The sequence below is a fragment of the Parasteatoda tepidariorum genome, chromosome 10, assembly GCF_043381705.1.
Source record: "Parasteatoda tepidariorum isolate YZ-2023 chromosome 10, CAS_Ptep_4.0, whole genome shotgun sequence".
In the NCBI taxonomy this organism is placed as follows: Eukaryota; Metazoa; Arthropoda; class Arachnida; order Araneae; family Theridiidae; genus Parasteatoda; species Parasteatoda tepidariorum.
The window spans coordinates 46,536,894-46,550,308 of NC_092213.1; the positions used below are offsets into that span (position 1 = coordinate 46,536,894).

A 13,415-nucleotide genomic window follows, 5' to 3' on the forward strand; every position below is an offset into this window, starting at 1 on the left:
TTTATTGTGTACAAAATAACAGGGTGGCCACTAGGGCTGGGCAATGTCAGAATTTCGATATTGTGAGCTTCATATCACGATATTATGATATACCGCTTTAATTAAATTGTTATGTATATTATAAATGCTAAGACTATTTTGCAATTAAAAATTAATGTGTTTAAAGAGCATCATTTAAAAAAAATGGGGTACTTATCCTATATTAGCTCGCAGCATAATTATCCAATGGAATCAACTAATTATAAAGCATCATTATTTTAAAACAGAAAAATTTTATTAATATAAACATCAATTACTAATATAAACATCAACACAATTATAAACATCAAAACAGTTATAAACATCAACACAATTATAAACTTCAACAATTATAAATATCAACACAATTATAAACATCAACAATTATAAATATCAACACAATTATAAACATCACAAGGAGATCCGACAATCTCGGATATTTTTAAAATCAGAAGCACGCTATTCTCAAAATGAAACCAAAATCAGTAACTAAGTATACCATGGAGGGTTGATATAACGCGCGGGTGTTTGAAATCCGATATCGCCAATACCACGGATATGACGCATGCGCTTTAAAGTCAAATGATACCACAATATATTGTAGGAGAAATTTCTAGCTGCCGAGAGGAGGTATCGTAAATATTACGCGCCATACCAATACCTCCTAGATACCATACCATACCGCCACTTCCTCGCCGCCGGTCGGCCGAAGATATTGGCTAGCGGTGAGTACCGAGAGGTGCAGGCATACCGAAGTTCAATAACTCGGTATTGCCGAAGAATATACTTCCGAATATCATTATCGCGGTATCAAAGAAATACCGGTAAATGACGGTATTACGGTATATTGCCCAGGCCTAGTGGCCACCCACCTTGAAAACCTGGAATTATCAGGGAATTTTATTATACTGGAAAAAACCTGGAAATATCAGGGAAATTTGGATAAAAATCTGGAAAAATCAGGGAATTTTAAAGAAAAGCTGGAAATTTTTTCTTTGATAATTTTTTTAATTTCACTAATTTAAATTATTTACTAATTTTCTTAATTTAAATTATTTCATCCATTATACCCACTTTTTTTAAACGGAAATGTATCGCCAAACAGTTGAAATATCATCAACTTAGCTATACTTTGCTTGCATCAAAATTTGCTCCATTACAGCTCTGTTAAACTAGAATGCCACATAAAATTCTCACACAGTTGCTAAACGAATGTAGAAACCTTTGACTGCTATGGGACTGTGCAATTTAGGCAAGATTCTGGTGGGGGTGGAAAAAGGGATTAGGATATTAGCTTCTTTTTTTTTTTAAATTCTCTCCTTGGGCTGAATCCATTTATGGCTCAACTTTGTTCCAATGCTTTGGTGGTAATTTTTTTTTCTATTTTGACAAAATGTTTTTGTATTTTTAACTTTATAAAATTCTCCAAAAATTAGTTGGTTATAATTTAATAATAGATTTTATATCGCAGTCTTTTTCTGAAAGCTTTTCTACTCCCAATCAAAGAAATCTGAATTATTTTTCTCAGCAAACCAACCAATCACACATTTTTTTACAATCGCTAACAGCAATGTTTGTCGACAAATCGTTACAATTGTTGCATTAATGCTAATTTTTTCTATTTCATTTTAACCTTTTATAACATATTTTAATTTTAAAAAAAATGTTTTTTTAAGAACCAACTATATATTTATATTTAATTTTACTCTTTTGTTGGTCAATATGATTTTTGATTCGATATTTTGTACCAAAACATTAAAAAATAAATTTAAAAAAATCTTGAAAATTGTCAAAATAAATTATTTTTTTCAAGATGATATGTTAAAAAAATAACATTTTGAATAAAATATTTTATAATATAGACACTTTTCTTGTACACATCCTACACTTTATACGAAAAAAGAAATAAAAACCTGGAAATTTTAAGATTTTTATCTGGAAAAATCAGGGAAATTTTAAATCTGATTTGAGTGGCCACCCTGAATAATTAGCATTTTTAACAGCACTTAGAAAAAATTTCTGCTACTTGAAACAATTAGCACTTGAAAGAATTAATAATGTCCCCATAGATGCTGTACGCAGATGGCAGTAGACTTGAAGGTGTCAGATCTGGCAGTGGCATTTATATTAAACTTAGCAATCAAGAAATAATAATCAAGAGAGGAAATACGGACTTTTGCTCAGTATTCCGAAGCGAACTTATTGCAATTCTTGAAGGTCTGGACTCCATATCGCTTTTGCGGTTAATTGATATCTGGATCTTTTCGAATAGTAAAAGTGCTATCCTGCTATTTAATTATTTTTTCAGTTAAAACCATTTAAGTAAAGCCTATGCATAAAAATGTGAACTTTATTTTCCTCTTGTTTTTAATTCTTATAAAATTTTATTACTATATGAAAATGGTATAAATCCATTCAGCATTAAAAAACATCATACCTTTTTTTACAATTCTAGTGATCAGTATTTCTTCTTAAAAGTTTAATCGTATTATAGTGTTAAAAACATCACCAAAATTGATTAAATTTTGCCAATATTTTTAAATTTATTCAAATGCTAACCTTAAATATTCTTATGCACCTTAAATATCATAATTTTTGAAAAAAGTGACCTTATTCCACTTTTAAAAATAATGACTCATTTGTATAATTTTTACCGTAATCTTAATATAAATTTTACCGTATTTATGTAAATAAATTGTTTTTTTATTGTTTTATTTTATTTTTTTTACAGAATTATGAGTCCTCGAAAAGACAAACCTTCTGTATCCCAGGATGTCAGCATAAGTAAATCTAAAAGGAAAGGAGTACAGAAAATCAAAATTTCCTCTAAAGTTAAACCAGTTAAGCTTCGTAAAAATGTAGTTGGAGAAAGTTTAGAGAAAGCAGATCTTAAAACAGTAATTTCTCCAAAAGCTGTCAGAAACAAAGAAACAGCTCCCAAAAATCTAAAAAAAATTTTATCTACTGAAATACTCCCAAAATCTTGTGAAAAATGTCTGATTTCAGAAAAAAGTGCATCTTGTTCCAAGCAGGCAAGTTCTGAAAAAATAAAAGTTGCAGTTACAGAAACAGAAAGTACACTAAACAGAAAAAAGCATCCCAAAAGTAAAATATCTAAAAGTAAATTGCATGAAATTAAAAATACTATTACTGATTCAAGAACTAAAGTTATTACCTCTTCTAAGAATGAAATGTGTACAGGAGAAAATTTAAGTACTAAAAAGCCTGTTACTCTTAAAAAAAGGTTAAATATTAAAAGACACCCCAAAGTTAAAGATCAAATAACATTGCCTGTCGATGTAGAGGAAAATTTAATCTCTTCTAAGAATGAAATGTGTACAGGAGAAAATTTAAGTACTAAAAAGCCTGTTACTCTTAAAAAAAGGTTAAATGCTAAAAGACACCCTAAAGTTAAAGATCAAATAACATTGCCTGTCAATGTAGAGGAAAATTTAATCTCATCTAAGAATGAAATGTGTACAGGAGAAAATTTAAGTACTAAAAAGCCTGTTACTCTTAAAAAAAAGTTAAATATTAAAAGACACCCCAAAGTTAAAGATCAAATAACATTGCCTGTCGATGTAGAGGAAAATTTAGAATTGGTTAAAGAAGACAATTCAAGCCTTCAAATTCTTTTAAATGAAAAAAATTCAGAAAGTCATCAAGATTCTGATTCAAACTCCAGTCTAGAATCTGCTAAGATTAGCGATTCCTCTGTATTATATTTTCCTTTTGGAGGAATGGGGGGAAAATTATCGGCTTTTAAAAGCAGATACAAAACTAAGATGTTGGCTTTAAATTCTCCTAGAAGAAGCCATGGAGGAAATAAGGCACTTCCGCTTCTAAAAAAGAAGCAAAATAAAGGAAAAATTCAAGCTGAAGTAAACAAAAGTAATTTTAAGTGTTTGAACAACAAAATTTCTTCCAATACGTCTAAAAATATCAAAAGTGTAAAATGTATTCAAGGGAGGAAAAGATTAAGTAAAAAAATAAATAACCATCAAATTTGCAAAGTAGAAAATATTCATGTAAAAGAAAATTCTGAATTTAACACATCAACAAGTGGTACTAATGAATGTAATCAAGCATTGGTAGAAAATGTTCTTGCACAGCGTTTAAAAGTGTTAAAGAACATGATGCAATGTTCTAGTGTAAAATCATGTGAAAGTGATTCCATTGCAGCTGAAACAAACTTGATAGTGAGTGATAATCTTAAAAAAGATCAACAAAATGACTCAAACTTATTTCCCTTTAATACTAACATGACAATTTATGAATGCAGTCCAGAGGATCTGGGAATAGTTAAACCTAATTTGCCAAAGTATGTAGAACCTATTGATTCAACATTTAATTGCTTAAATGAAAATTTCCAACAAAGTATAAGTCCATCGAAAAATCCGATAAATAGTTTATTTAATAATGAAGAAATTTCTTATCCTTTTAAAGCTGATCAAACAAATAATATATGTAATCTTAGTTTTGATCTTTTTGGTATAACAGATCCTGATATAAATAATTATTTGCAAAATGAGTTATTGTATGATGAACCTTTTGATTCCACGGCTGAATTTCTGACAAATTCCTGTGAAGAACCAGAAGATTTAAAAATTGAGCCTGTTCTTAATTATGATTTGAAGGGAGAAAATGACCCTTATGCTAACCCAGTGGATATGCCTATGTTAATATCAGCTTATAAACATTTTGTTTCGAAATATAATCCAACTATTACTACTACTGATTCACCTATATTTAAAAATTCACAAACTCCTCAAGAAAGTTTAGAATCACAAGAAAATTTTAATTGTGAACCAAAGACAATGCTGGATACTTTAAGTGAAAATTTCAATAATGAAATTAATAGCAACAAAATTGATGTAACTAGAAGAGAAGAGAGTATACAGGAAACTCTACATGCTTTAGTTAGTCACCCTATTTCTCAGGTAAATAATGAGAAAACAGATTTTAATTATAAAGGTCTAGATTTAGATCAGGGGGACATCTGTATTAATAACTGTGATAAACTTGGTGAAGTTGAAAATGAAACTTCAAATCTTGATGATGGCACTTCTAATAAACAAGTGCCTAAACAGTGTGTAACTCAACCAAGAAAGAAAAAGAGGGAAATCTGGAGTTATAAAAAAAGAAGAAAAGTGAAATCCTCAAAAAAGATATGTAGGTCTATTTGCATTGACAATAATGTATGTAAAACTCAGAAGTTAAACAAAACCAAAGAGATAGGTGAAATGAACACTGATTCATATTTAACCGTTAATTCGGTTCTGAAACCAGATGAACAACATATGTTACTTTCAATTTCTTTAAATAGAAATAAAACTAGCACTTTAGCTAATGTTAACCAGTGTACTCCAAAACATGTTGATACAAATTCTATTGAAACTTTCAAAATGGAAAATAAGAGCAAAAACAGTAGTAATGTTTTAAAAAACTTGGTTCCTGGAAACATGTTAACTCCTGAGATGGATAAAGATCTTATTAACAATTTAAATCAGTGTTCTATGTTGTCTGAAGAAGTGAGTAGTAATACCAATTCTGTTGGCCTAAACATTTCTGGGAACATACCTTGCTTTAATACAGCATTTACAAGTGAAGATTTAAATAATTTAACTCCTGTTAGTGAAATTCATGAACCACAATTCTTTGTTGAAAATATAGATGTTGACCAATTACAAGATAAAATTACACCAAAAGTAATTCAAGCTATTGGTGCAAAGAGACTAAGTCAATCTGAACTACAGCCAATGTTGAACAATCATAATGTTGTAAATTCAATGAATCCTAGTCTAAAAATAACTTTGGCAAAAGAATGTTGCTCTAAATTAGAATGCAAAGAACTTCTAAGTTCAGAATATTCAATGACTTTTTCCAATAGTAATGATGTCTTCCTTAATTTTACTGAAAGTCAAAAGCAACCTCTTTTAACTGACATTGAATTTCAGCAAAATAAAGGTTTATCAGTTAATGAGCATTTACAGTGTTCTTCATCTGAGGAAAAAGAAAATTTATTTTTGCCAGAGAATTCTGAAGGAACTTCAGAAAACTCAAAGCAAGTGAGAGAAACTTTAACAGAAAGGCAGTTGGAAGAAATAAACAGGCAAAAAGAAGCTTCTGAAAATGTTAGTCAAAAAGAAACCTTGGGAATTGTTAGACACGAAGAAGTTTTAGAAAGTTCTATGCCAGAAGATACTTTTGAAGGTGGGCTTAAGTTAATTGCAGATGATATTAGATTGTCTGAAATTAATGGAAAAGCTGAAAACCTTGAAGTCAAAGAAATGGTTAAGACAGTTAAATTAAGTAGTGAAACTGATTGTAAAGGTGATAAATATTTCTTTTTAAATCATGAAGTGTCTCTCCCGGACAATGATCATTTAAAAGTTACATTTCGAACTACAGAAAATGACTCAAAAATAAATCAATTTAAATTACTAAATTTGAAAGGTGTTAATAAGCATATATTTTCTGCCAAACAACTCTTGAAAAACAAGAGTAATTCTGTAGATGATAATATAAAGGTGGTAATAGATAATATGCATCGTAAAGTTAAATATGATTCTGAAAAATCTGATGCTGGTAGAAAAAATTCTAAATCACCAAAAAATCTAATTGTGGAAGAAAATGAAAAGCAGCTAGTCTATGAAAACCAAAACATGGGAAATCAGCTTTTAAATGTGAAACAATTAATGAGCACTAAGTGTTCAAATGAAGAATCGCTAGAACAATTGCAGATATCTTTGTCAGGAAAGCAAGTACTAACTGAATCAAAAGACAACAGAGCTTGTGATAAGTCAAAATTTGATTCTGAAAAAACTGATAGTGGTAGAAAATGTAAATTAGACACAATTCAAAGTTGTGTAGAAAATGGGAGCTCTCCAACTTATGAAAACCAGTTTATAGAAGAAAAACAATTGAACGAAACTGTATGTTCAACACATGGAAACCAAAAGCAAACAATGACATCGATATCAGACAACCAAGTACCTGCGAAAGAAAATAAAAAGTCATGCAAGGCTAAACCTTCATTGAAAATCTGTAGCCTTTTTGATTTGGCTGTTGGAAAAAAACTGACCAAACCAAAAAGTAAAATTTCAAAGAAAAAATCAACTGAGGTAAAAGACACTTCAGATAATCACAAGGAAATTCCCAATGACAATAATCTATCATGCAAATCTAAACTACCAAAAAAGGTTTCTGCAAGTAAGACAAAAACATCAGAAACAGTATCTGACAGTGATATTCTAAAATATATTAAATCATCTGATGCAGAAATCAAAGTAAAAAAGAAAACTAAGTCTAATAATGAAATTCTAAAATATAATGGGTCATCTTATGTTACACAAAATCACCTGTCAGAGAAGTGCCAAACATCACCATCCAAAAACAACCCATCAAGCCACACTTCACTATTATCAAAGAAAAATGGCCACTCTGAAATATTCAACAACAACCAGTCAGTACAAGATGATTTGAATCTTGTCACTAACTTTTATTCTGATGAGGATTCTTGCCAGAATTGTTATGAAACTTCTGTCAGTGTTCCGCAGGCTCATGTAAATGGTAATGATCCAGTTCCTAAAAACAACTCTGACACTTTTAGAACTCCTTGTGAGCAAGAAAAGAGAGCAAAAAATTTCACATATTTTAATAATGTTGATGATGAGTTAATTCTTGATTTTGAAGGAGAATCTGAAATTGATACTGAATCACTTAGAGATTGGTCTGTTAGCAATGGGACTCAATCACAATTTAATAAATATATCCCTCCTGGTGATAGAGGAAAATATTCATTCGAAAATGGTCTTGAAATAAATTCTGCTTTTGATGAGGGTCCATCATCTTTGAATATCAACGATTCCATTTCTGAACTATTTGTGACTGAGCAAGCAGTGAAGAATTTACAGCAAGATTTTAAAATCAGACGTACTCCTAAGTGGACAAGAATGAGTGGTTGCTCTTCTGAAGACTCGGATGATGATGAACATTCTTTTAAGAGGTAAATTGTTTTTAAAAATTCTGTTGGGTTTAGTTAACTCAAATAATGCTTTATTTATGCATTTTTTAAACTTTTTTTTTTATAAAAAGAACAATCATCATCAAAAATGTGTTTTTTTAAAAAAACCTCATTATATCCAGTTAAATTATTGTGGGACAATATCTAATCTGATGCAGATTAAATATTGTGAGATGGAATATATACAGGGTTGCCACTCCACGGGGAAAACCTGAAAAATACAGGGAATTTAAAAATAACCTAAAATAACAGATTTTTTTAATTTTTCTTTACAAACTGAGAAAATAGAGGTGGTGACCACTCAAAGTGCAATCTATGGCATATTTGAGGATGCTATTTCAGTTATACTAAACTATTTAATTTACTTTAGCATTATTTGTTTTAAATGTGTTCAGCAGTACCTTTTTTTCTCTAAATTTCCAGTAATTAAATTTAGTATAGTTAGCCAAATATAGCTCACACAAAAGTGCAGTGATAGTGTGTTTCCTATTAATACATTGTGTGTAATCCTATCTACAGGGAATTTTTTTTCCCAATTAGAGTGGCATTCCTTATATATAATATATACAGTGGAACTCCGGTTTTACATCACTTGTTTTGTACGTTATTCAGCTTCCCACGTCATTTCCCGTTGGACCGTGTCTATACCGATAATGTTAAATTATACTGGATTTTATATTACTACCCTTTTTAAGAAAATCCTGCTTAATATGTTTTTCTAACAGATCAAAATCATTCTTTTTCTACAAATTTTACACAAACTTTCTTTCAGTTCTTTTTTCCATTCGAAGAAAAATATTAGTTTATTAATGTTTAAATCTGTTCTAACATTCTTTTTATCGTATTGTCGTTTTTGTCAGTGAAAGAGGATTTTGCAAATCACAGAAAGGGTGGTTAAAAGAAGTATGAGAGCTTGACAGGGTTGGGTTTTTGCTGTCAAAAACTGGTTTTGACATGACAATGGTAAAAACCGTGTTTTTACCGGTAAAAACTGTCAAAAACCTACTGTTTTCATTAATTTATGGCATATAGCGGACAATATATTATTTTCACTTAATTGCCTTTATAAATGAATGTTGTAAACAATTGCTATTGATTTTGCAACTATATACATGTATTCTTATAGAAGGATATACATTCATACAGAAATATTGTAATATACTTATTGAAAATAGTGATACTTAACTTTAATCATTATAGCGTGATTTGCAAAGGATTCAAAATTTTGCACTTCTTAATTGTTAGAAATAAACAAACAAACAAAAAAAATTGGAACTATTAATAAATTCAAGAACTAAAGAGAAGAATTTAAAATTTGGCATTTCTTAATTATTAGAAATAAGCTAAACAAAACTTGTAACTAGTAACAAACTCTAAGTCAGGAATGACTTGACATTCTTCAGTAATGTAATATGCCAAACAAAATGATGCTTGGAAATGTTGAAAATTTTGTTTAGTATCCTAATATTTTACTTCAAATAGTATGATTTGATATAATCATGTTGGGAAAATGCAAAAATCTGTTCTTAAATATCTTTTAGCAACTTTTTTTCTAATTTTATTGCCCAAAAATGAATTAATTTTAAATCATAAGCAGTTAAACTCAAATTAAAATACAGTTTTCTCAAAACTATGGGTTTTTGACAGAGGGGTTTTTGACATGACGGTAAAAACCATGGTAAAAACCGTCATGTGTCAAAAACTTGCCAACCCTGGAGCTTGAATTGCAAAATTCGCCCGTGGAATTTTTTCCTGCAAATAATCCAATTACTTAAAGAATGTTACACTGAGCATTGGTCAAGTAATCATTTATTTTTCTTGATTCCGGTGACCTCCAAGATAGTTCTAAAACTAAAATAAAGCTTCCAGTTGGATTTCTACAATGTAGCACAATTTCGATTAAAATGCTGAAGGTGAGTAAAAAATATCAGAAGATATACCCTGCAACTGATAAAGAGTTTCTAACTGAAACAATATTTACTATTTGTGTATTTATACTAAAAAATAAATTTGCAAACAATAAGTATTGAGAGGGATATTGTTGAAATTGTATCTAAAAACAAGTGAAGAACGCAAATTTTTTCTTTAATTAGTTCAATCTCTTAATTGTCAGCTTTTAAAAAATAGGTTTTTTAATGCTAGTTGACGAAAAACGTAAAATCGGGGTTCCATTATATCTATCTATATAAACCTCAGCATATCCAGTATATTCATTGATTTAATTGCATACAGACCATACAAGATTTAAGTTAAGGTACTTGGAAAAGATTATTTGACTATTTCACCTGATATATAGGCACTTGGTTAAATTTTATTACTTCAAAGGGATTTGTCTTTATCAAGAGGATTTAGCCTCTATGTCCCTCTGAAATTTCTTTTAGTACCAAATTGAAAGCAAATAAGTGCTTCACTTATTTAAGTGCTGCACTTATGTTGATAGCAGTCACGTCTTGGACAATGCAGCATGTAACTGTCAGGGTTAGCAAAAAATAAAAATAATGATTTTTTTTATATTAGTCTGATTTTTTTTATTTCTCTAAATAAGATTTTTTTTTTTAGTTTTTGAATATATCAACAAAAGTACTGATAAAATTTATCAATTATACTTGATGCAATTCTAAAACTAAGTTATAACTAAAATGTATAATATTTCTAACTAAAATAGTTAAATTCATTTTATAAAATAAATGTAAAATAATCACTAAAGGAAATTATAGTTCTCTTTATTTAAGCCCAGTGCTTTCATAAATTTGTAAAAGATAAAGACTGTCAAGTAGATTTCAAATTAAAATACCGTAAAGATTAATATAAAAATCAATTATTCTAAATTACTATTGGCAGTGAATGTTTTAATTCATGTATAGCCTGTCTTTCTTTCTTTCTTTTTTTAGTCTAATTTAAACCTTAAATAATAATTTATGTTTATTACCCACTCATTTCTCTGGATAAAGCTTTCAATATCAATAAAATAAAACTAAAAGATTATACCTGAAGAGTATATATATAAATTATCCTAGAAGAAATTAATTTAATTTATAAAACAATTGTTCTAAAAGAAAATAAAAGTTTTAAAAAAAATACTTATTTCTTGAACATTGGAGAGGTGGTGTGAACGGTTATCTTCAATGTAAAAATTAATTGAGAATAATAATCCAGAAGTAATTTTTTTTTTCAACACTATTGCGACCTGTACATTCATTTTGTATGATGTATGATTAACCATCAATTTGACGGGTGAATATTTGGCTTCAATTTTTGCTGAACAATTAATTATTCATTCTATATCATCTGAATTACTAAGTCACATCATTGAATTGAAATGTCCAATAAAGGGATGTATTAGTATTTGTAATTAAAATTTTTACTATTAAAATATTTCAAAGGAGTTCCATTAAAGAAAAACTATTAGTAAATTTATACTGAGTTATAACTAACGAACAAGAAAGATTGTCTATTTTGAAGTTGGTGTAAGTGTGCCATTTTTCAGACATTTCACTTGCCATGACTTAACATTTGTTAAAATTCTTTGTTATTCCATTGAATAAGATGTTTTAAATCTATATTAAGTTCTTTGATATTCTAATAAGTTTTGCATAGTGTTTACATTTATTTTTTAAAATCAGTATTTTGCGGTAAATTTATTTTGTAGGAGAAGAGCTGACCAACAGGATGAAGATACCTCATCAAAATATAGTATTAGTACCAGTTCAGAAAAGTCACAGCAATCCAGAAAATCTTTTAAAAACCATGCACAAGAAACACTAACCAATAAGTGTGTACCTAGTTCTCCTTCCAGAAATGAATCTAACCCTCAGGTACTTTATTTCTAGAAATTTAATTTTTCATATGAAGTGTGTCAGATGTATATGTCATAGGCTTAACCCTTTCGCGACGGGAAGCGCGAAAGCTCGCTTACCGTTGAGACCAGCAGTCTCTCTCGCGTGTGTCTCTCCAGGGCCGGAGGGTTTTTTGCTGTTAAGCCTAATTCCATGAAATTTTCGAAATATCAATGCGTTGTTTAATATTGTTCTGTAGAGTATTTAAATGACATATGGTTTATATATATTTCTATGGATACTTTATTTACTTATGTTATTTCTTATTTAAATATATATTTTACACATTTTATTTTCTATTGTACTTATCATTTAATAACATTTAACATTGCATATCTGAAAACTAAATACAGTACACTCTCGATTATCCGTGCTCGGATTATTCGGTTTGCAGATTATCCGTGCTCATTCCGGAGTCAACAAAAAATTTAAAGAGAAACATTTCAAGATTTAAAAAATTTGATTCATGAAGTTATAACACTACCCAATTTTTGTAAACAATATTCGTTATTGGATTGCAGTATATGGAATATCAGCAGCATGGTCAAAGGTAAAATCGGCTACGTTATCACGATCGTGGAGAAAGATGATACCTCTTGTTGAACAATCTTCTTCAGATATTCAAGAAGAATATGATAATAGTATTCTTGAACAAGCAAAAGAAATAGAAGGTTTCGAAATTCTTGATGAAGAAAATTTAGAAGATTAGTTTCAAAGTGATGCATGTGAGCCTGGCTTCCAGTATTTGACAGATGAAGACATCGTTATGTTGTTAAATCAAATAATGATGATAGTATCTGATGCAGAAGATGTAGAAAATGAGGGAAATACAATTTCTCATTCTGCTGCTCTGTGGAAACTTTATTAGTTTATATGGGAGTATTTGATTACGGTGACATTAGTGCGGTTCGTAAAATATGCGACAATAAATGGCGCATTACACATTTTTTTAAAAGGAAAATTCCTAGTTTGATGTTATACAGCGAGCAAATGTCAGTTATATTTATATTTTTTGTATTGATATTGATTTTTTCTTTAAAATAATGAGTTTTCGGATTATCCGTGTTTTTCGATTGTCCGTGCTACCTGTCCCGGTGATTAACCCGGATAATCGGGAGTGCACTGTATATGACTTAAAGTTCTTTTTCCATATGAAAAATTTTAAAACAGGTATCTACAAAATCTAACTATCCACTAAAAATTAAATCGAAAGTAGCAAAAAAAAAAACTCCCCTGATAAATGTAAACAAATTCCACGTGCGAATTTAAGGAGCCGTCATAAAACATTCTTCCCCCCTTTCTTTCCCCCTAAAACCATGTGAACTTACTCTCATCTTGAGTAGAAGGTCAAATCTACATGTATCTGAAACTATATGGACATACAATGCCATCTTTTGGAATGTTATTTTTTGAAACGTTCCAAAACGCTGGCACAAATGAGTGACGGCCTGGGGTGAATGAGAAAACTCTCTGGCACGTGAATGTGTCGGCCAGGAAGTGAGCGTGTTTCTTGCTGGCACGTATATGTGGCAGTC

General features: G+C 29.7%; 1 protein-coding gene across 1 annotated transcript in view; it reads left to right on the forward strand.

Moving 5' to 3' along the window:
- LOC107443845 (protein PF3D7_1417600) overlaps nucleotides 1-13,415 on the forward strand; it is a 32,717-nt gene that overhangs the window by 1,202 nt on the left and 18,100 nt on the right. Inside the window, exons 2-3 of the mRNA XM_043051290.2 lie at nucleotides 2,750-8,026; nucleotides 11,694-11,859. Coding sequence (XP_042907224.1) covers nucleotides 2,754-8,026; nucleotides 11,694-11,859 — 5,439 coding nt within the window. The 5' untranslated portion in view covers nucleotides 2,750-2,753. The remainder of the gene's footprint in view (nucleotides 1-2,749; nucleotides 8,027-11,693; nucleotides 11,860-13,415) is intronic.